This window comes from Sinocyclocheilus grahami, unplaced genomic scaffold (genome assembly GCF_001515645.1).
Source record: "Sinocyclocheilus grahami isolate Dianchi unplaced genomic scaffold, SAMN03320097.WGS_v1.1 scaffold241.1, whole genome shotgun sequence".
Taxonomy (NCBI): domain Eukaryota; kingdom Metazoa; phylum Chordata; class Actinopteri; order Cypriniformes; family Cyprinidae; genus Sinocyclocheilus; species Sinocyclocheilus grahami.
The window spans coordinates 1571734-1597645 of NW_015505420.1; the positions used below are offsets into that span (position 1 = coordinate 1571734).

Below are 25912 nucleotides of genomic sequence, written 5' to 3' on the forward strand. Positions count from 1 at the left end.
TAAGGGTTTGCATCCACTCTTAATAACAAAGGTTATTTTAAGACCTCTTCACTGAAAGGTTTTTTTTGGGGGGGACCAATAAAAGGTTTTCTGTGGCATTACTGCAAAAACAGCATCACTGTTTTTTTTTTTTTAACTGTGTAGTGTTTTATATTAGCAATGTTAGCTGGTGGTTCAGTGCTTCCCACAGGTTTGAAATATAGCCTAGGTCCCACTTTATGTTGTGGCCCTAATACCCGTGTACCTACATAGTAACTAGATGTGTACATAGTATGTAACCACAGTGTAAGTACACATTGGTACATAGTATCTATAGCTGTAATGTTTGTGTAACTACACATATGTAACAACCCGCTGAATGGTGTGTGTAAATACAAACGTGTAACAGGACATTGGGAACAACACTTTTTGGTAATGAAATTACAAATGTGTAACAGGACTAACAGCACTTTCTGGTAAAGAAAGTGTTACACTTTATATTAAGTAAACAATTCCTTTGGATGTACCATGTAATTACTCTGATGTTACACAGCAGCGGCCAGTAAGTTAGGCTTTACATATAAATTGTGGTTGATGTCCAGAATGTTACACTTTATATTAAGTGGACAGTTCCTGAGGAGTTACCATGTAAGTACACTGGTATTACAGTGGTGCACCAACTCCACCAACTTGAGATCCAACTCCTCCCACTTTACATATCCCTAAACCTACCCATCTCCACCCCCTGGATCAAATTGTTCCAATTACTCTTATACATATTGTTGTTACAAAATGTAGTTATATATGTCCTGTTGCACATTTGTACTTACACAAACCATTCGGAGGGTTGTTACATGTGTGTATTTACAGAAATATCACAGCTCTAAATACTATGTACCAATGTGTACTTACACTGTGGTTACATGCTATGTACACATCTAGTTACAATGTAAGTACACAGGTATTAGGGCCACTTAATATAAAGTGGGACTCAAATTACAAATAATGTGTGATTTTTAACAATATTTTTTCATTCATTTTAATTACATAGGCTACTATTACATTTAAATACATACTCATTATGCATTGTAAATGATGTTAAATTACAGCATTTAAATGGTAGAGTTCTCATTGCTTTGTCATATAGTGTCTCTCTCAGTGAACGGGACACAAATATTACTGATACTACTAAAATATATGTATATTAAATATGTATCAAATAATTTTACTTGACTTTTCTTCCTGTGGGGAAACATTCCATCCAGAAACAACAATAGTTTCCTATGAATTAAATGGATATTAAATTAAATGCAATTTATTGTGTTAAAAAAAAAAAACGTAACGTGTGACTTTTAATTTTAAACAAGCTTGAAATACACCGGGACTCTTATTTTGAAATGTATATACTATTGCGGGCTGATCCTTCAGGTGAGAGCTAAAATATGCATTCTTACAACCGTCTAAAACACATGTGCCAATTACAAGGCCCGCGGGCCAAACACGGCCAGCCACGACTTTTAATCAGGCCAGCCAACAAATTCAGGTAATCAATTTAATGTGGCCAGTACATGTTTAAATATTAATCTCTGACAATTACAACATTGAGAGGCAGGTGGTGCTGTCGTGCTTTACTCAACTCGCAAATTTTATGTCAATAGTCACGGTTTTTAAAGAGTAATCTTTCAAGTAGAAAACTGAACTCCCGTGGGACTATTGCGAGACCCGTGGGACCCGACGCAACAGAGTGCGGCACTGGACAAGACTTGAGGGGGTGTGCGGGTGCAGGCGGGTTGACACTCATGTGTGTGCGGGATGCGGGAGAATAAAATGATTCGCTGGACTCCCACAAATTAGAAATATCTAAACCTAAATTATCTAAAAACAAATAAATTGTTATTCAACTATTGCACAAAACCAACAAGAACAACTAATATGAAATAAAAACGATTAACAAGACGCAAGCATAGGCAGAGTTTCTATTTATAACACGTGATTGCAGCATTGAGCAATGTAGTCAATCACAGACATATCTGTTGATTTCTGGAACGCAATGGCCAATCAGAAGTGTTTAAAGCTTGTTTTTTAATTCATTCAGGGCTCAGTATTGTCTAGCCTGTAGTGTTCCCTAGTTCCTGTGTTTTCCTTGTTCCCTTGCCTTGTTTTTGTCCCTGATTTCTTATTGTTTGCTGCCTGCCCTGACCTTCGCCTGTTTTGTGAATTACTCTTTTGTTCTCACCCTGGATTATACCTGTTTGCTACTGTTTGACCCTGCCTGTTTTGACCATGATTCTAATAAAAGCCTGCACTTGGATCCACTACTGCGTTGTTATGCCTCCAAACGTTACAGCAGCAGCCTATGCTTGCATTTCTGTTAAAAATAACAGTGGTTGTAAATGTTTATACTTTAATAACGAACATTTTATCGTGAGCGTTGTGGCTTGGTGACACTGAACTTACTGTTTCATGTTTCATGGATGTACAGAAAAAAATCTAGTTAGGGTACTTTTATGCAGGTTTTTGTGGGTGCGGGAGCGGGACAAGATGACGTAAATTTCTGTGGCAGCAGGTGGGTGCGGGACTGAAAAATCCATCTGGCACAGATCTGTACTTCGAAGGCATTTCGAAATGACACATTATCATTATGGAAGCATGGAACTGCGGCTGCTAAAAGTCAAATAACTAAAACACAGTCATTTTTAAAAAAGAAACACATTCTATTCTTAATCATATTTGTTTATATACTACCTTTATAAATACTTCAGCTACAGCAAAACATAGAATAGACAAAATAGTTTCTAATACAGAGTGTCTGATAAGAGATTTTTTTTTTTTGCTTATTTGGCATATCCCGGGTGCATGTGTCCTTTCAAGTGAAAGATGTAGTTTCAAAGTCAGAGCTACCAAAATAAGCCAAATAAAACTATATCATCTGAAATTGAAGTTGTTGTTTTTAAATTACTGTTTTTTCTGGTTTTGATAACGATTATGTGACTGCAATGTGTTCCAAATGTGTTACAACTCAAAATTAAAATTAAAACCCTGTCATTTTGATAAATGTGGTTTAATGAATTGTGAGTTTTTAATACAGTTACTAATACACGTATATTTTATCAATAATCTAAATATCATCTAAATATATGTCCAGCCCCTGATTGTATTCACAATCCTCAGCATGGCCCTTACTGAGTTTGGATTTGACACCCCTTGTCTAAAACATATTATAAAAAGGTCATAAATTAGACAATGTCATAATTCATCAACTCGAGTTCATCAATTGCTTGGCATAAAGGTGCGCTATTCATTGATTGAGAATCACTTTGAAGCAGTCTGAAGTGCCACCATGTTTTTTAATGAAATCATAGCCTTTTGAAGTTTAATAATCAATAGGCTGTATCACAATTTATGTTTATCCATCCCCAAAATGTAAGACCTCTTATAAAGATCATTAAGATGTTTGTTTTACATTTTCATGAATTGAAGACTTTTTATGACATGACATTTAAGAAAACTCACCTGGAGGGATTTTGCTTTATTCGCACACGTGCTCCTAAATACATTTCACAGTTTGCACACATCTATTTTAGTAGCATCTGAAGCGCCCACACAGTCGAGCCCTGTCTCTGTCTGTGAAATATCCACGGCGTCTCTGTAGAGCACGAGGGAATGTCAAGCGGGAGGAAACCGTTCTCGAGCAGATACGAAACGTGTAGGGCGATGGGTGATTTTACCACTAGTTAATCGAACGTGGATGGTTTCATTTATTTTGGGCGGATAAATAAAGTATAAGAGGATACAAATAATAAAAGCCAAATATACCTGGGTGTCCTGTCCAAGTAAAGTCTATGTGTGGGAAACACTGCAGCTATGAAGGGTGCACACTAGTGTTTGGAGCAGAGCTACAGCATAGAGCTTTGGAGTGCTTAATTCTAAAGATAGAGTGAGAGAAGGAGCTGATGCACAGAGAGGAAGAGAGAGAGAGAGTGTGTGTTTTTGCTTCCTGTGTTTTTGCAGGCTGAATTTTAGGACTACTGTCTGTGCAGATATTCCTCTGGTGTCCCAGTGAATGAGTTGTTTAGGAAAAGGTCAGTGACGCTTTGCAAAAATCAATCATAGCTGCTTTTCCCACTCGACTCCAGTGAAGAAGAAATCTTGCCATCGAGTGGTTCGACTGAAAGAGAGAGCAAGAGAGAGAGAGACTCGGGTCATGTCAGTTTGACACTATAAGCACAATTTTCTCTGTGACAGTGTGTGAAGTGAGTCAGCGATGCACGCTGAGTCTCCATCATATCAGTGTGTTTGGCAGTTCTTACACACTAGGAAGTCCACGCTGAAGAAACATGTTGATAAAATGACATGTTGGCTGCATGAACCACAGCACTCAGAATGATGCCCGTATGAATGTTGGCAACCTCGATGGGACGGCTTTATAAAGCATGACAACAAGTCTTGAAATGTGCTGTTGCTGTGGCATCTCAGTATCGTTTTCCTGTAAAGCAATAGTGGAAATCATTTAGTTATCCTCAAGTCATTCCAGACCCGAATGATGACGGGACAATATATTGCAGAATGTCCAAAATGCATCATGACAATACACATTAAAAATAATTTAATTTGAATAAAACAAATATTGTCGGAGTATGTTTAACAAGAAAATACTATTTCAGTTTTTTCTACTTCAAAAGAAAAACAGGGACATTTACTAGCAGTTTCTGAGTGAAAATTGTTAATATGACTTATGCAAATACTTTTTTTTTTCCCAAGGAGTAGACATAAATTTAAGGGGAGACACTACAGTCGAAGAGGGTTAAATTTTAAACTATTAGATATTGGACCATCTTTCCTCAGTTAATCAGTACATTAAGACAATTGGTTTGTGTTAGTATTACAAGTTTGTCTGAAATTGTATGTTTGAATATGCGCACATTTTCAAAACATAAATCTGATCATTGGATACAGCCAGAATCAAATTATTTTTTTGATTTTGTTGACATATTAGAAGGGATTTTGGATTTCTATCACTCCATAAATCAGAAAATGCTGTCAACAGACAGAAAAAGTAAAATAATAAAAAAAAAATAACAAAATAAATGTATCATGTTTTTAGAAAACAAAATATTGTATAAAATCAGGCAAATGATATATGAACAAATCCTTCTATCTATATATATATATATATATATATATATATATATAACAGTTTAAAGAAATGTACAATAATTTAAATATATGCAAATTGGTAAAGTGTAATAAACACTTTAAATTATCTTGATGTTTTCTTTCCATTAGTCTGAAAGAAGTCAAGTTATGGAAGCAAAAACAAAATAGCCTAAAATCTCTAAATTGACCAGTGCATGAAAAAAGTAGGGTCTCGCCTTAAGCTGTTATTTGCAGAAAATCTGTCAGGTTTGCCGTCAGTGACGATTCACTCAATAACCAATGTGTATTGATGTCATATTCCAATTGAATGAGAAGAAAGTGAGTCACAGGATGTCATGAGAGTGAGCAAATGATGACGGAATCGCTCTTTTTAAAGCGTATGGACGTTTGAGGGCGTGATATTTTAACTCTTGGCATCTGAAAGACTGGAAGTGAAGTCTTGCATTAACTGACCATATTGCTCTGTGCCATTAGGTGAGGAAGCTCTCACCATGTACATGGCCAAGAACAAGCTGGACCGGAAGATGGTCAACGCCACCCAAGGAGTCGAGGCACTGCACCAGCTCGCCTCCTCATACTTCATCGACCGCGACGGCACTATGCGCAAACTCCACGAGATCCAGATCTCCAGCAACGCCATCAAGGTAAGCAAAAAAGAACGACAGCGAGGAATGAAGTAAGAAAGAAAGAATGAGAAACATCCTCTTCCTCCTCCATTATCAGCCCACCGTCCATCTGTCCGTGGAGCTTTTTTTCTTTGTTGGAGTTGACAGGCCTCTGAAGAGCTTCTGGCAGACAGGGCTCGAGGAAGCAGGAAGTCAAGCATGACAAAATTAAACGGAACTGACAATAGCTGCTGAGTCAGGACGACAGCAAGCAGCAGACACAGCACTTGGGCTGCACTTAAATACAGACACGGACTTAAGAACGACTGACCTGACAAACTAGTGCTCATCTCCATGTGCATTTATGCTCACAGATGTTTTATCAGTGTGCTTTGTGTGCATTTGTGTGTCTGTATTAAAGTGGTATCCCTTGTGAAAAATATATTTGCTTAATTGTATTGAATGTGCACTTGTAGTTTTTTTAAATTATTTATTTATTTTACATTTTAGAAGTATACTTTTAAAAAGTGCATTTTGGAATAATGCACAATTTTAATTTTAATCTTTTGTCATGCTTTAAAGGTAGTACACTTATTTTGATGTGTTGACTAACAGCACTTTAACATTAAAAGCACTTAAAGCATTTTAACTGAATGACACTATTCATTATTACATTTAAAGTTAATATATTTTAAATACACTAAACTGCAACTTCAGCATTACAAATGTGTAATTAGGAATGTTTACATACAAGTTTTAATAGATGATTAAGTATATTTTAGCTTACCGTATAATACAATAAGTACATTATAATCATATTTCAAATATAATATAATTATGGAATTACATATAGGGATGTGTTTAAGTGGCTCAAAACACTCTGAAGTTCAGATAATTGCATTCAATATAAATGTAAAGCTATAGTACATTTTCATTTAATTGCAGTTAACATGCAATCAAGAGTTCAAAGACATTACATTCAGTTTGCACTTAAGTATATTATTTTAAGTGTATTATCCCCCCCCCCAAAAAAAATAATTCTGCTTTTTAAAAAAATGCTAAAGTGTGCTGCTTTTTCACAAGGGATGCTGAAGGGAAATTATGTGTAGTTTAAAAAAAAAAGAATGTACATAATGAGAAATCAAGGGACAACACAAAGAACAATGCATCTATTTATAGAAAACAGATCTATACATGTTGTTTTTTTTATTATTATGAATGTGTATATATATATATATATATATATATATATATATATATATATATATGTATATATATATAAAAAAATATGCTGCTTTTTCACAAGGGATGCTGAAGGGAAATTATGTGTAGTTTAAAAAAAAAAGAATGTACATAATGAGAAATCAAGGGACAACACAAAGAACAATGCATCTATTTATAGAAAACAGATCTATACATGTTGTTTTTTTTATTATTATGAATGTGTATATATATATATATATATATATATATATATATATATATATATATGTAGCTGTATATAAAACAATAGAAGTCTATGATATGTCCGCATTTAGATAAACGTGTATCTGTGTCTGTGTGTGTTTTTACGAGTCACGTTGCAGTCAGGAAACGATTCCTGCATTCAGGAAGAGGCAGAGACTGACGCACACACACACACACACACACACACACACACAGACTTGTGCTAACAATATTGTTTGAGTTTGGATGGCAGTGCAGCTCTGGAAGCTCACGCACATACAGACAGAATGAAAGTGTTGATATGACAGCACGCCTTCCCTGTGAATCCTGCAGACTGACGCTCAGTGCGTTCCTGGCACACAGTATGTGTAAGTGTGTGAAACTGAGTGTCTGTACTACACTACATGCTAATTAGTGCAGGCAACAAACACATGCATTGCCTCTTTAAAGATAAGATTGAATTTACCATATATGTTTGTCAGTAAATTCAGCAGTATTTTAAATAAATAAAATACTTAAATAATATTTACATAAATAATATTACTTGAAATTAAATAAACTTTAATTGAAATAAAATCTACAGATTTTGTTTATTTCGACTCTATGTTCTAAATAATTAAAACTAAAATTGCAATGAAAATGAATGAAAAAAAAACAACTATGGACAAATAAAGAAAATCAATTATTAAAACTTTAAATTTAAATTAAATGTAAAATGTAAAAATAAAAACTGATTTACATTATAAAAAAAAACTATAATAGTTTGTCAATGATACTAAAATAACAGTTATAAAGATGTAATTAAGATGTCCTTTAACAAACATATCTCATCCTAAAAATCTACATTATATTTGTTGAACTTATATACTTAAAATTGTATTTTGCATTTTAAAAATTACATTAAAAATACCATATATTACGCACTATATTTTCACATTACAGTAATGAGAAGATTGATTGATTGATTGATTGTTATGACAATGACATAACATACCTAAGTAGAAAAAACAAATAATCTAAAAACATGATTACTTTAGTAATCATTTTAATCTTTGAAGACATCCTCAAAGGCAGGTTTCGTTCACTTCTGAGGACACTTTGTGCCCAAAATACTTGCTAAATAAACTTGAGCTCTCTCTGGCTTTTCAGACACAAGCATTATGACAGCATGGCGTCAGGCTTCACTCTCTGGAGGCATGAAATGCATGGCGTCTGTCAGCTAGCCTCTCTCTTACCCCGTCCTGCCGGGAGGGGACGTGCCCTAGACACTTCAGTATGTATTTAGCGGCTTTCAGCAGACAAATGAACAGTGAGAGGGGTAGAAAATGGCCTCTCTGCTATATTTATCAGTGTCTCTTGTAGTCTGAGCACTGTTGAAGAGATCTACAGAACTTAAATAACAGAGAAGATGCTCTGCTACTGTGTGTTTAAAATGGCCCTGATATTGTAACTCTCTCTGTGAAGTCAAATCACCTCAGTGGATGAATCTTCTTTGAAAGCAATAATACTTGTAATTACATTCAGAGAGCTTTCTAATACAATTATTGTTGTAATATTGTAATTGGAGAGCTTACTGATTCAATTCTTACTTGTAATAATTGCACAAATAGATATCTCTAATTAAAGTATTGTAGTAATTACATTTAGAAAGCTTTCTAATACACTGTAAAAAAAATAATCCATAAAAAATATGTAAAATTTACAGCTGTGGTTGCCAGAATTTTACTGCAAAAAACACGGTAGCAACGTTTTCGGTTTTACGGTTTTAATTTAAATTTACAGTTAAATACCCTAATTTCATTAACTGATATAATGTTAATATACCAACCTATTGAAGAACTGAAATCAGTTTTGTACCTTTGTAATACACTGATAACCACCAAATGCAGGTGGTGATGAGAAAGTCACATGATGAACCAAAGCCCATCACAAGCAGCTTTTAAATATTAACATATATAGAAGGTGCACAGTGACGTTCACACAAACACCAAACACCATCATGGCAACTCACATGAAACTGAAATAATGCAATAAACATTAATTTAACAACATTAGGTGTAACACACAACCCTAATATACAAAACTGATAAGAAAAAGAACTAAGAAGAAACAGTTATTTCAACAAAAAAAAACATTAAATTTGAAATGTAACGCAGGGAATTCTGGGAATGTCAATTTACAGTTATTCACTGTAAATTATAGTCTTTTTCACTTCCAAAACGGTATACTACCGTAAAATGAATGCCCAATACAGTTTTTCACCGTATATAGTAGGGGAATTTACCATTAACCATTTAACAGGTTTTTACAGTAGCATTTTTACAGTATTTTACCGTTAAATTCACAATCATTTTTTACAGTGTACAATTCTTACTGGTAATAATTACAATAAGTGAGCTTTTTAATTCAATTCTTACTTGTAATAATTACAATAGGTGAGATTTTATATTCAAATTGTACTTGTAATAATTACAATTAGAGAGTTTCTTATTCAATCCTTACTTGTAAAAAAAATACAATTTCAGAGCTTTCTATTCCAATTCTTACTTGTAATTACAATTAGAGCGCTTTATAATTCAGTTCTTAATTGGAATTGTTACTAGTAAGAGTTGAATTAAAATCTCTAATTCTCTCAAATTAATGGAAATGCTCTAAAATTACATTCTTACTAGTAACAATGTAATTATAGCAAGTAGAGCTGGGACCATTTTAAGCCAAATTGGCCTGCCATAAGCGTGAACATTCTCCTAAACATCTGCTTGTGGGCTTCACAGGAAAGAAAGTTGTATGTGTTTGAAACAAGGGTAAATAGATGATGACAGAGTGTTTGGATGAACTATTGCTTTAGGCTTCAGTCTCCATGTGTCATTATTGATGTTTTGAGAGTGTTTTGTTTGTAAAATTCTAGTCATAACGAATCATATAATCATTAGTGATCCTTAAAGCTGATCTTAACGTCAGTCTAGTTTTCCTTTTATATAAACATTGCATATTAGAGCTGGAAAGCAATACTGCCTGAATTCCGTTGTCTTGATCTGGAGATTTATTTATTTATTTATGTATGCATGTATGTGTGTGTGTTTGTTTGTTTGTTTGTTTGTTTGTTTGTTTACTGATGGAAAGCAAACTCATAAAAAACATGCACGCAATGAAAAGCAACAAACAAAGAAATCATACAGCAAACAACATATAGAGATCATTAGACGCAATGAGTTGCAGAGATCATAAACAGAATAATCGTTACAAGCGAATTTCAGCTTCTTGTATTTACTGTTTTTTTTATTTCATGCATGTGCACTTTTGTATGTTTCATGTGATTATTATTTAATGTCACTGAACTCGTACCATATTCATATACACATAAAACAGGACATGGAATGAATCAGATTCAGTCATGTTTTTGCAATCAGCTTCATATCCTGCAGAGAAGCAAACTCATCCTGACAAATGTTCCATGTTTTTCCCTGCTGGAAATTATTTAAGAATACAATTAAGATCTTGTCTGATAAATACATGCATACATACATGTATGTTTTGGATTTGGTGTTTTGGATTGACAAAGCCCAGACTGATGCTGTGAGATGGAGGTGTGTGATAGTCATCCCTCAAGGTCATGTCTTCCTCTCTCAAATGCTTTCAGCTGATTTAGTCTTAAACTCCATATGCAAATATATGATGATGCAGCAAGCGTTTCAGAGGACATCTATTAAAGAAGCTATTGGTTGGCCAGGATCCAATTTTAGTCACTATCCAACGGCGTGTTCCCAGAACAGGTGCCGTTTGACCTGAGCGAAGAGCATCAGCTGTGTGATTGTACAGAAGAGCTGCATCACTCATATGTGTGCAGTGCAGCTGACACACTGCTGTAACAGAGCAGTGAAAACAATGCCAAAGATGCTAATATTTTATTTTGTTAATGTGGTTGCATTTTATTTTACAGTGCATGCACTTATGTGTACCTGAAGTGTACAGTGTAAAAAGTACTGGTTAATATAAGGTAACTATATTGGATAGGGTTAAGTTTAGGGGTAGGTTGAGGGTTAGTACCTAGTTAAAGCCCAGTCAATTCAATTTAATTATAATTACTATAATATGTACATAGTATGTACATGTGTATACTGTAAAATAAAGTGCTCTTCTTAATGTTATACTGAAAACTACACGTATAGTACATCTGTATTGCATTCATACTATAGACACATTAATACTTTATAGAACATACGTTAATGGTCACAAAGTTTGTTCCTTCCATTCCCTAAATTATGTTTTCAGAAATATTAAACTATATATATATATAAATATTTTTTATTTATTTATTTTTAAAGGGAAAACATCACATAATAATATAACTGAACAGAAAGTGCAGGGATGACACAAGACAGACATAATCTGCATTTTATATATAAAAAAACTATAGGTTAGGTAGAATTTAATTTTTTTCCTCCAAATGTATTTACATTAAAATGACATTACAGACATTTATATGGCTACAAAATATTTATATAAAAAAAAAATGCTGTTTTTTTACTTTCTATTCATCCAATAATTCTGTAAAAAAAATATTACATTTTCCACAAAAATATGAAGCAGCTCAACTGTTTTCAAGATTTATAATAATCAGAAATGCTTCTATATCAGAATGATTTCTGCAGGATCATGTGACACTGAAGACTGGAGTAATGATGCAGAAAATTCAGTTTTGATCACAGCAATAAGTTACATTTTGCTATATATTCACATAGAAAACAGTTATTTAAAATGATAATATTTCACAATATTACTGTTTTTACTCTAATTTTGATTAAATAAATGCAACCTTGGTGAGCAGAAGATAATTATTTCAAAAACATGAAAGTATATTACCGAACCCACATTTTTGAACACAAGTGTAAATGATTTAAATATATTGGTAATATAATGATAAATAAAACGTAATGTTTTATTCAAAAGCGCTGCACACTAAATATAGTAAGTAGTAAGTCGTGGGTAAAAACACTGCACACAAACAGCATCACATCCCGAGAATTACTCCAATAAAGCCCAATGCTCTTTGTGCTATTTTTTTTTAAGTCCTTACAATTGTTCCCTGTCATACTGTATGATATGACAGCAGTGAGATCTCAGGTAAAGGAAGCCATGGCGTACTGTGAGCCATCACATTTATTTTATGTCAGACACAATGATATATATCGTTGGATTTTATTCACAATTGACATTGATATCTGGCTGCTTTACAACATCAGTCATGTCGCATTCGGACATTGCACTAATGCTGGAAATGGAAAAGAAAAATCTGGAGCCTGTCATGAACTGCTTATTTTTCAGAGTGAATATGCACTTCATATAGACAAGTATTTTTAACCAAAATGGGACATGTGTCTCTCGTTTGCCCTGTCTGTTCATCAAAAATAAAAACATACAAAAATACAATGAAGACATCATTGGGCTTTCGGGTAGCTGAGGTTCACGTCCCTTTGCAATCAGAAGCTCAAAATAGAACTTCATTATATGGCTGACAGGTGACATACGTAATAAAAAATAGGTGCAGTTGTCGTCCCATGATGCCTTGCTTCATCACAGATTTCTCTGGATACAGTTTGTACTTTAAAGCTATAAGAGCTTCTGATCTCCCCATAAGACGAAACAGTCCTGGTTTTGATAGGATCATGGAGCTGTTGGCGTCTTCCTGACAATCTTCAAATGAATATGTGATAAAAGGAGAAACTACATCAACACAAACACAAGCACAAGCATCCGGACAGACAGCCCTTTCCTAAACGTTGATCGTGTGCGGCAGGTGGAATCAAAGCTCGCAGATTTACAATCTTTTAAGTCAAATGTTTACATGCGTGGTTTTGTGTTTATCTGTGTAAGCTTGAATGAGCATCAAGTCGTGCGGCTTTTCAAGCGTTTGTGCGTAATCCCACAAATCTCTGTCTTCATTAGACGAGGGGTTTGATTTTATTTTATACTCTGGCAATCTATTTCGTAATCCGCTGATCGTGTGTGTGTCGTCACCTTGGAATTTATAAGGTTCTATCTGACATTTTTGTCATTGAGTTATTCACATATTCTTATTCTGTAATAGCTTATTTACATTATGTGATTTTTTTAGGACTTTAGGATTTTTTTTTATTTAGAAAACAAAAAGGTTTTATTTACAAAGTTGAACTGTAACTTGGTTCTATAAGGTTCTATCTGTGAGCCAATCAGCACTTCGAATGCACACAAGAGGACCAATCAGTATCAAATGCCGCCTGACTGCTCTGTGACCGCAGGAAAGATTAAATGTAAAATATTATAATTGTAAAATATTTGTAATAATAAATAGTCAGTGAAACATTATTTAATGTTTATTATCCCTTAAACCAGGGGTCTGCAACCTTTAACATCAAAAGAGCCATTTTGGTCCCTTTTCCACCGAGTAAAATTCATGAGGAGCAACAAAATCTATATGATCCCTAAAATGAAGATAACACAGCATATAGTTAAAGTTTTATATTCAGGTATGCTACAGGGCAGGGGCGTAGCAATCATTTCAGAAGTGAGGGGGGCGTAAATGTCAAATATAATAATAATAATAATATTTAATTATGTTTGTCTAATTATCTATATAATATCAAATCTATATTATCTAATAAAAAAAAAAAAACTTTTCTTATGTCTTTCAGTTAGCTAAGAAATAAAATACACTGCTGGACAATAACCGATAATTTGTATTCTATAATATTTTGGTAACTTTATTTTAAGGACCAATTCTCTCTATTAATTAGTTGCTTATTAGCATTCATATTACTAGCATGTTGCCTATTTATTAGTACTTATAAAGCACATATTAATACCTTATTCTGCACGACCATATTTTAGATCCCTTAATCTAACCCCTTACCTAAACTTATCAACTACCTTACTAATTATTAATAATCAGCAAATTAGGCGTTTTTTTCAGGGAAAACTCTGTTAATAGTGAATTTGTTCCCTATTCTAAAGTGTTATCGATATTTTTGATACATATTTTTTTCCTAATGACAATTTTATGATTATGATTGGTTTATACTACAAACACTTTTTTCCATTTTTATCACAGAATGAGGCAGAAAATATATTTTCTAGCATCTGTACTGTAATAAATGCTATGTCAGTTAGCGCTGCATCATTCATATACTTTATTTATTACCTGGAGAAGACTTGAAAAACACACATAAACCAAATATTGTCGCAATCGTTTGTTGTCTTCACGTTTCATCAGTTATGGTTTATGCTTGTTATTCAGCGATAACTGGATGCCTTTTTCCATATTAGGCATTTCCTGGCACGTCAAAAGTTATTACTACTTCTATGAGTCCGTTTTGGACTTTCAGCGTGAGAGTGCCCTCCGGCTTCCAGTATGAATGAAACAGACAGTGCATGAGAGTGTTGAGCACTCAATAATGTTCACATTGTTTTTCGGAATCAGATACGAATAAAACATATCCAAAACGACGTGACTATCTTGTCTCTTTTCATTTGAATCTAGATTTATTCACACTGGCCCTTGAAAACTTCTACATGAACACACTTGCCCAAAAAAAGTGCAGTTTACGTTTTATTAAAAGTATGGGAAACACGTCCCACGCGTATTCTATGCCCATGCTACAGGGAGCCACCGCGGAGGAATGAAAGAGCCGCGGGTTGCAGACCGCTGCCTTAAAAGGGTCATATGACGTTGCTAAAAAGAACATTATTCGGTGTATTTGGTGCAATGAAATGTGTTTATGCGGTTTAAGGTTAAAAAAACACATTATTTTCCACATACTGTACATTATTGTTGCTCCTCTATGCCCCGCCTTTCTGAAAGTGTCGATTTTTACAAAGTGAGGTGTGTTCTGATTGGCCAGCTATCCAGTGCGTTGTGATTGGCCGAATTCCTCAAGCGTGTGACGGAAATGTTACGCCCCTTACCATACTGTGATGCTGTGTGTCCCGGCGCGAAAAGACAGAAACAATAAAACCCATTATAAACGAGGCATTTATTGCATCCAGTGGGGACATAATTATTGATTATAATGACTTATACTGTCTTTTTACGCGTTGCGTTGCGTATCGCGCCACGTAAACAAAAAAACATGTCAGCATTTGTGATCGGAGAAACAACAAACAACAAGCGCAACTTACAACTTACACTGCTCAAAACTCGCGTTTGAATCATCAGTGGCAAATAAAAAAAAAAACAACATTAAAAAACATTAGAGTTTTAGGCTATGATCCAGCCGTGTTAGATATATAGGTCCGGGTTGCTAAAGACCTGAGTATCTAATGATTGGCGAAACATTCATACATTTAAGGGTTCAACTTTGTGAAACAACTTTGCTGAAGCATTGTCTGTTTTCTTTCAGTTTAAAGTTTTAAAATGTCTTACATTTTACAATGTTAAGCCTTAAAGGTCAAATAGTCAACACTTTAATTGATGGGGTCTTAATTACAACAATAAATGTAGGCATGTTATCTCGGCCATACTGATCTCTAGAGAGAAAGCCATTTTACCTGTCCCACTTTATGTGGAATAAAGTCCTGGTCAGATGTATTACAGTAGCTGATTAAACTGTTCCTGCAATAATGTGTTTAATTATCCACCATATTCCTACCTAAAATTAGAATCGGCACTGGACAAAATATTTAGCATTGCTTTTTATGCTTAACTTAAACAAGAAACAAAAACAATGTCCTTAAATGTGAAATAAATGTCATAGAAAGCATTAAATTTACCTTTCTCATACATGTCGACACAGTTACATTAATTTAAAATTTTCAAACAAATTATAAGTAAACTGTAAACTGCTCTTAGTAAATTTTAGAATTATAAGGTTCTATCTGCATTTGACCTATTCCAAAAATCTCCATTTACAAATTTGAGAGGATTTTGATGTTGTATATTTAGAATACATTTAGAATGCAAAAACGGCCTCTATAGCTGTGACAGGATGAGCAGGGAGTTCGCAAATGGCCTCTATGGCCATGACAGGACGGGCAGAGGGTTCAAAGACGGCCTCCTTAGCCGTGACAGGATAGACAGAGAGTTCATAGGCGGCCTCCTTGGCCGGAACAGGACAAGCAGAGAGTTCATAGACGGCCTCCTTGGCCGGAACAGAACAGGCAGAGAGTTCATAGGCGGCCTCCTTGGCCGGAACAGGACAAGCAGAGAGTTCATAGACGGCCTCCTTGGCCGGAACAGAACAGGCAGAGAGTTCATAGGCGGCCTCCTTGGCCGGAACAGGACAATCAGAGTTCAAGCTAGCTTCTAAACTCTTGGACCTCGGCCTGAATTCTTTACTCTGCAACTGGATTCTAGATTTCCTCACTGATAGACCTCAAGTGGTGAAGTAGGCCAGTTCACCTCCAACTCCATCACCCTGAACGTGGGAGCTCCACAGGACTGTGTCCTGAGTCCTCTGCTCTACTCTCTCTACACACATGACTGCGTGTCTTCCCACAGCTCCACATCTATCATCAAATTTGCTGATGATACTTTGGTTCTGGGCCTCATTTCCAACAACAATGAAGCCGCATACTTGGATGAGGTAGAGCAACTCACATCATGGTGCCAGGACAATTCTCTCTATGAATGTGAGTAAAACTAAAGAGCTGATTGTGGACTTCAGGAAGAGACAGCAGCGGCCCTATACTCCTCTTATGATCAGTGGGACCCCAGTGGAGAGGGTGAGTAGCTTCAAGTACCTTGGTGTAAACATCTCCGAGGACCTGACTTGGACTTCACACATCCAAACTCAGGTTAATAAAGCCAGACAAAGACTGTACCATCTGCGACAGCTGAGAAAATTCAGGGTTTCGCCAGCAATTAACACCAACATGACTTCACTTAATTATCAGTAAGACACTTAATATACAGACATTGTCACTTGCACACAGCAATTTCTGTAATATTTTATTTACTTTTTTTACCTTTATTGCTGCTATGTAACTACCCATGTGCAACCTGTTTGCACATTCTTCTATTGTACATTCCTGCTCATCTAAATATTTATTAAGCCTACAGTATATTGTCCTGTGCATTTTATTTTATCTTACTTTTTCCATACCTATATTTATATATAATCTTCTTGTTTGTATTCTTTAATAATTGCACTGTCCATGGAGCGGACCTGACCTACATTTCACTGCTGGTCATATATTCCCTATATAACCATGTATGTGACAAATAAAAATCTTGAATCATAGATGGCCTCCTTGGCCAGAACAGAGCAGGCAGAGAATTCATAGGCGGCCTCCTTGGCTGGAACAGGACAGGCTGAAAGTGCGTTGCTGGGCGCCACCACCACGCAAGGAGCTGAAGCGAGCACCGCCGTTTCATGAGGTTCTGCAGCATGCACCTCTGAAGAGACTGCAGCGGATACCATGGCCTCTGGGAGCACAGCAGCGGACACCGCTACCTCGGGAGGTTCTGCAGCGTAAGCCGCCACCTCTGGAGATGTTGCAGCTGTTGCTGCTGCCTCTAGCAAATCGGCGGTGGTGTACGCGGCCCAGATACACCATAAAGCAACCCCCCATATGGGAAGTGCTGCAGACAGGGGAATGAGTTCATGAACAGAAGGGTTAGACTGAGTGGGTTTGGGGATACCAGCTGTGCATGCAGACACCAGCGGAGCATCCCTCACACTGGATACCAGACTGGGATACCAAAGGGCTGACCTTGAGAATCTGGGTGTAACAGACAGGACGTGACATGATTCTGGATGATCAGCTGTGATGCAACGTGATTCTGGATGAATAACTGAGGCGTGACGTGACTCTGGATGAACAGCTGAGATGTGACGAGGCTCTGGCAGATCAGATGAGACTTGACTGGACTCATGGAAATCAGTTATGACTTGACTTGACTCATGACGATCAACTGTGACCTGACTTGTCTCATGATGATCAACTGTGACTTGACTGAACTCAGGAAGATCAGCTGTGACTTGATGACGATCAACTGTGACTAGACCTGACTCATGACGATCAGTTGTGACTTGACTAGACTCATGAATATCAGCTGTGACTTGACTTGACTCCTGACGATCAACTGTGACCTGACCTGCCTCATAAAGATCAGCTGTGACCTGACTTGACTCATGATAATAAACTGTGACTCGATTTGACTCATGACGATCAACTGTGACTAGACTTGACTCAAGGAAGATCAACTGTGATTGGACTTGACTCAGGAAGATCAGCGGTGACCTGACTTGACTCATGATAATAAACTGTGACTCGATTTGACGCATGACGATCAACTGTGACTAGACCTGACTCATGACGATCAGTTGTGACTTGACTAGACTCATGAATATCAGCTGTGACTTGACTTGACTCCTGACGATCAACTGGGACCTGACCTGCCTCATAAAGATCAGCTGTGACCTGACTTGACTCATGATAATAAACTGTGACTCGATTTGACTCATGACGATCAACTGTGACTAGACTTGACTCAAGGAAGATCAACTGTGATTGGACTTGACTCAGGAAGATCAGTGGTGACCTGACTTGACTCATGATAATGAACTGTAACTTGACTTGACTCATGATGATCAACTGTGACTAGACTTGACTCAGGAAGATCAGTGGTGACCTGACTTGACTCATGATAATGAACTGTAACTTGACTTGACTCATGATGATCAACCGTGACTTGGCCGAACTCAGGGAGATCAGCTGTGACTTGACTGGACTCATGAAGAACATGTGTGACTTGACTTGCCTCACGAAGATCTGCTGTGAGTTGACTTGACTTGGGAGGATCAATGGTGACTTGACTGGACTCATGAAGGGCAGCTGTGACATAACGGGATGCTGTTGTGTCCGCCATCTTGTGAGTGTGCTCCGCAGTCGCCGCCATTTTGTGAGCGTGCGCTAGTGTGGCCGCCATTTTGCAAATGGGCTCCGCTGTCGCCGCCATCATGCGAGCACGCTCTGGTGCGGCTGCCATTTCAGGCACAGATGCGGTATCGCGTTCTTCCTCCGTGATACCCACAGTCCACAAAGAGCCAACAGTCAATAACGCATAATCCATAAACTCACATAGTGACGAACGTGGACCCTCAAGTATGAGCTTAGACCTTAGCGGTTGTTTAATGCCATTACAGAAAAAATCTATTAACACACAGTCCGGTAGATCAGAGTGATAGGCAATGTCCAGATACTCTTGAATGTAATCCTCGAGCGAGCGTGTGCCCTGCTCGAGGGCTAACAACAGCCTTGCAGTGTCCATACCTTGCCAATGTTCACTTGAAAAGCCGCTGGATCCTTGTGTGGCCGAGTATTCTGTTACGGGGCTGACAAAACATGAGACGTGCGGATCCATATGCAAGCTTTATTAACATCAGAGGAGGTCAGAAACACAGGCAGGGTCGAACGGTGGCTAACAGGTATATGGCGGTCAAGACACAAGAATAGTCCTAGGGCTAGCGTAGGTCAACGCTTGGTGAACAGGATCACAAGGGCGAGACTAAAGCGATAAATCCAGGAAAACAGGCACAGATCAAAAACCGAGAAAACGGACAAGGCAAGACTAGGCTGAGCTAGGAAGCTAAAGAGGGCTCTTAACAGGTATATGGCGGTCAAGACACAAGAATAGTCCTAGGGCTAGCGTAGGTCAACGCTTGGTGAACAGGATCACAAGGGCGAGACTAAAGCGATAAATCCAGGAAAACAGGCACAGATCAAAAACCGAGAAAACGGACAAGGCAAGACTAGGCTGAGCTAGGAAGCTAAAGAGGGCTCTGTAGAGTAGCTATCACTGTGGGCAATTAGCTCATACAATACTCGGCAACCAGAACGGCGTGAGATTGGGTGTTAAATAGTGAATGAGTGATATGAAACAGCTGTGTGCAATCAGTGCTGTGTGCAATCAGTGCAATGAATGATGGTTGATGTGCAATAGTGTGTAGTGCGAGAGTCAATGAAAATGGAAAGGGTGACCTCTGATGGCTAGCAGACGGAAGTTCATGGACCGGATAAGTAACAGAGAGATTCCTGAAGCTTTTAGACTCCAAAGATTAGTCCCTTTTCATGCCAAGTGATGTGTGTTACAGAGCTTCATAAAGGGATTTTAAGGGAATAGTTTGCTAAAACATGAACAATCCATCATTTAGTCAGAAATATTAGACATTTTCTTTGGTGGAGGAGAAAAGCAGATATTTATCTGAATGTTCACGCTGCTCTGTTTGCATTACATTGATTAATTTGTGTGTATTGGATGTGCAGAACAGACGCAAATTTAAGTCATTAATCACTGAAAATCTATATTGTAGCTCTCAGAAGTACACTTTAGCATACTTTTATTACAAACATTATATATGTTAAAAGAATACATAAGTGTGAACTGAATATAATGTTTTTGAACACGTAATTGCATGTTAACTGCATTTAAATGAAAAATGTATTGTAGTTTACATTTGTATTAAATGCAATATCTTAAGTAGGACTTAAGTACAACTTTATATGTAATTTCATAAATGTATTCACTTTGAGATATGGTTAAAGTGTACTGGTGAATGTACATTTATAATGATGAAGTTGCAATTTAGTACATTTTTAAGTACAATATTAAATAACACACTACAGTTAAAATTATAAGCAAGTACCTTACATGTGCGTTAATATTTTAGTCAACACATCAAAATAAGTGTACTTCTTTAAAGCAATTACATGAAGAAAGATTATTAAAACACAGATTTAAAAGTATACTTTAATATAAAACTTTATTTTTGTCATTACAAAGTGCACTTTATAAAAGTGTACTTAAGTGTGCTAAGAAACTTTGGTTACACTTTTTATTTTAAGGTCTCCTTGTTACAGTGAAATTATACATTTAAGTACTGATTAATATTAATTAACTACATGTACTTACTATATGGTTAGGATTAGGGTTTGGCGTAGCGTTACTTGCATGTAATTATGCATAATTCATTGTTACTATAATAGTAAGTACATGTAACATATGTAACAAGGACACCTTGATATAATGTGTTACCGAACCTTTTACGAAAGTGTCTCTCTAAGTGTACTTAATTGGTCTTTAAATTTAATTAATAATAAATGATCTGCAATTATATATTAGTTTATATATATATACAGTGGGTACGGAAAGTATTCAGACCCCCTTAAATTTCAAGAACTCATCAGCTAATACCTTGTTACACTGAGGAATACAAGGGCTATAAATACTCAGGGAGGTAAATGAACAAACTACAAAACACCTGGAGACAATCAAGAAGAGATCAGGCAACAATGCTGCCTCAAATGCACCTGGGAATCTCAAACCTCTGAGTCATGAATTCGCTATTCAAGATGGAAAAAAATAACACAGAACTAGTCTAAACAATTAAAAGAATGGATTTCATAAAGGAATAGTTCATCCAAAATTTGAAATGTGTTGAAAATGTGCTCATCCGGGATGCAGCTGTTTGTTTCTTCATCAGAAAAGATTTGGAGAAATGTAGCATTACATCACCAATGGATCCTCTGCAGTGAATGGGTGCCGTCAGAATGAAAGTCCAAACAGCTGATAAAAACATCACAATAATCCACAAGTAATCAACATGACCGCAGTCCATTAATTAATGTCTTGTGAAGCCAAAAGTTGCATGTTTGTAAGAAACAAATCCATCAAGATGTTTTTAATTTCCATAATGCATAATATTGCTTCCTCCAGTGGGAAAAAAATAATAATCTGGTCTGAATCAGGAGAGAAATATACACAGAACAAGCACCAAAAGAGTTTAGAACAAATATGTTGGGTGGATTTTGATGTGAGAGGGCAACAGGGGATGTACTTTATCACTGGATGAAGTGTTATTATGGATTATGGACTCATATTTTAGCAACCGTTTGAAGTTAAAAACATCTTACTGATGTATTTGTTTCTTTCAAACGCAACCTTTGGCTTCACAAGTTTTTAACTGATGGACTGGAGTGGTGTGGATTACTGTGATGTTTTTATCAGCTGTTTGAACTCTCATTCTGATGGCACCCATTCACTACAGAGGATCCCTTGGTGAGTGTTTGCTCAGGTAACCATCACTATTACTATTGCTTATACTTCTTCTGCTCAAACCTGTGGTGCGTACGTCGTCCCAGACAAGAATGATTACTGATTACTCAAACCATGCAGCTTACAAGGGAGGTGTGCTATTACTTTTCTAAGCAACAGGACTTACCATTTTCGCCCAGGGCCATTACAAGAACATATTGATTGAGTTTCCTGGGATGGAAGGTGGTGCACACACTTTATGATCTAACACACCAAGGCTAGCAATATACTGTATAACGCAATAACCGCACCAATGTATGTTGTAAATAATATAGTGATATTAAAGGGGTCATATGATGCGATTTCAAGTTTTCCTTTCTCTTTGGAGTGTTACAAGCTGATTGTGCATAGATAAGATCCCTGAAGTTGCAAAGACTAAAGTCTCAAAACCAAAGAGATATTCTTGATCAAAGTTAAGACTCTCCCATGCCCCCCTAAAACAGCTCGTTGTAACACGCCCCCACATATCTACATCACTGTGTGGAAATATTTGTATAATGCCGCCCAAATGTGCACGCACACACCAAATATTTAAAAAAGCATCATATGACCCCTTTAAAAAAAGGGGTTACACTTTATTTCGATAGTCCACTTTAGACATTCTAACTACATGTCAACTAATTCTCATTAATTTGCAACTACATGTCTACTAACTCTCAGAGTAGACTGTTAGAGTAGGTTTAGGGTTAGTAGAATAAGTTGACAAAGAAAGTGTTAGAAGATATTAAGCAGACAGTCTACTAATACTCTACTAACTGCTAGTTGACATGTAGTTGCAAAGTTACTAAAGTGTTACCAAAAAAGGTGTTGTATTTAATTTTCACTGTGACATTTTCATGTGTAGTTGGTGAAATGCAAAGCTTAGAAATCTTAAAAACACATTTAAAATAGATTTCAGACCCCTTCATTGCTTTTGAATGAATTAATGCATACATGCATGCAATCATGAGAATCATAATTTCAGAAATGTGTGTCCATACTATTGACCGCAACTGGAAATATTAAAATTTCGACTTTGTTACTAAAACCACTGGAATTGTTTATCAGAGATTAAGATATTTGAGGAAATACCACTAATGCAATACTTTTCAATGCAAAATAAAGTCTCTGACAGTCGTCTTTTTTTAAAGCCTACTGGGCAATTCATACTAAATGTGAAACAAGATACAGTAAGGCCCTCTGGAGTCAGAGATGCGCCTCAGCAGGTTTTGAAGTTGTAGATGTTCTGCTGTGATATTTTTAGCTCTTACATCCAGCTGGTAATTAATCAACAATGCGTCCTGCTGCAGCGCACCAGCACTCATGTTCATAGTGATCTGTTTCACGCAGGGGGTTTAAATACTTTTATACAAATATTTGGCCAAAAACATACTTGAGTAAAAGTACAACTTTAAAGTGTATTTAAAAAGTAGAATTAATCTAGCAAAAAATAAAAACAAGAGAGTCTTGTTAACTCATTTTGAATAAACTTCTCAATGCAAAGTGAATTATATTGCATCAAATGTTTTGTCTGACCAACATACAAACAGGGTACAATTTAAAACGCAATGATGCAGAGGTCAAAAACATGGAAGAAAATATTTATAAATCTGAATATGTGTGTACTTTTAATTGTAGCTTTTTTAATTAAATGTTTAATTTAGTAAAGTACAAATGTTACGCCCCTGGTTTGATGTGATCTGTGTCTGTCTTCAGGTGACGGAGACGCGGACGGGTCCACTCGGCTGCAGCACGTATGATAATCTGGACTCGGTCAGTTCTGTGCTTCTTCAGAGCCCAGAGAGCATGCAAAAATTGTGACATACACATCATCAGAAATATGTGATGCAAAGTCATAATGATGTGATAAAAAGTCAAAATTATGAGATTCTAAGTCACAATTATGAGATAAAATGCACAAACTGGCATACAAAAATGATGACACACACAAAGTCATAAATATGAGATAGAAAAATTGAATTATGATAGTTATAATTATGAGTTAAACAGTCAAAATCTGGCATGATTATGGCCTTTTATATCAGTTTTGACTTTTTATCTCATAATTTCAACTTCTTATGTCATGATTATGTTTATTATTATTATGACTTATAATTTTGACTTTTTTCTCATAATTATTACATTTGGTCAATTGTGAGTTTTTATTTAATAAATATTACATTCAATATCACAATTTTGATCTAATTTTTTTTTATTTCCCCATTTTATGTCATAAATGTATTTTTCATTTTGTCATCATTTCAATGATTTACCAAAGCATATTTTTTTTATATTAATTATTCATTTTTCCATAGCTTTCATAGGAAGAGACCAGCTGACTGAAAAAAAAAAAAGAAAAACAGCTGGACCTAACCTAACCTTAACCCTAACCTAACACATCATTTTATTTTTTATTGCAATTTATTTATTTTATTTTACTGTACAGCATCTTTTTTAATCGGGCTGAAACATCTGAATGATGATATACACAGACCAACACTGTGTCATACTGTACTGCAGACAGGTGCAAAAGTGCAGCTCTGTGACCGAGACCATCCATGTGCTTCCTATGAGAGACACTCAAAATCACCTATTTCATTACGCATATCATTTATTTAAATACTGTGGTGTAATGCAGAGGTTTAAATATAATGTACCTGCTCTAAACAGTTTTAGAAAAGTCAGAACGAAACTGCAAGTCTTGTTTTCACTTCAGTATTTTTCCCACCAGAGACAAAACAGAGAGTCAGAGAGAACAGCTGTAGAAACTGATTATAAAGCATTTTCTGAGGACACTCACAATGTGTTTCGTTCTGTTCATCCTCCAACTTTTAGGTTCATTTCTGTTTCTGATGTGTTTCAGCACTATGTGTTTCAACACGACCCTCTGCATAGAGGGTTTGGCATGGTAATGTACACGACAATGTTAATGTATTTTGTCTTGGCGGAATAGATCTGCTACGCTGATCTGCTACGTACCGAGACTTGCTTCTGCCAATACATCCACAACATGCTGCTGTGAGCATGTAAGAAATATTGCTGCTGCAAATATAACATACATGAATCACCTTGTAGCAGATCTATACAGGTGGAGCTGGGGAAGGTGGAGGGTTTCTGAAGCAAGCTGCAACTGCTACGTTAAGCACTAGTCATATATTTGTATTGGCTACTGATACAGGAGAGAACCAATCAGCTGTGCCATGTGATAATGATGTCATTAGGTCAGATTGAGTTAGACCTATCGGACTGCGCCATCTAGAGTTTCATGCCAGAACTCTGTGTGTGTATATATATACACACACAAACACACACACACACACATACATAGGAAGTGGAAGGTCAAGTTGAGTGCATTGCAATGTGGGATAGAGTATTTTGTGAAGCGGCTTTGTGTATGCTACTTAAATGCATAAGGTCATAATTTGATGCATAGAAAACATACTATTTGCTGCAGAATATGCAAGAGGATCATGGCATCATGTTCTTATTTAGTATCGTTATGTTGCTTTTTTATCTTGAATTTAATTAGATTTTCTTTATCTTGTGTTTATATGTTATTGCCCTGCTTTTGTTGTTGTTTATAAAATTGAGGTTTTGTGCAATTAGGGTCTTTTTATCTTAAGCAGTTTTTTTTTGCAGGTAAATGTATCTTGTTTTAATTATGTTTTTACTGCAA

The 25912-nt window shown here is 36.2% G+C and overlaps 1 protein-coding gene across 1 annotated transcript in view; it reads left to right on the forward strand.

Annotated features, from left to right (window-relative positions):
• The window catches only part of LOC107597955 (BMP/retinoic acid-inducible neural-specific protein 1-like), a 35052-nt gene extending 10995 nt beyond the window's left edge, over window positions 1–24057 (forward strand). Inside the window, exons 3-4 of the mRNA XM_016289167.1 lie at window positions 5611–5780; window positions 23953–24057. Of these exons, the coding sequence (XP_016144653.1) occupies window positions 5611–5780; window positions 23953–24057 (275 nt within the window). The remainder of the gene's footprint in view (window positions 1–5610; window positions 5781–23952) is intronic.
• The last annotated feature ends 1855 nt before the right edge of the window (window positions 24058–25912 follow it).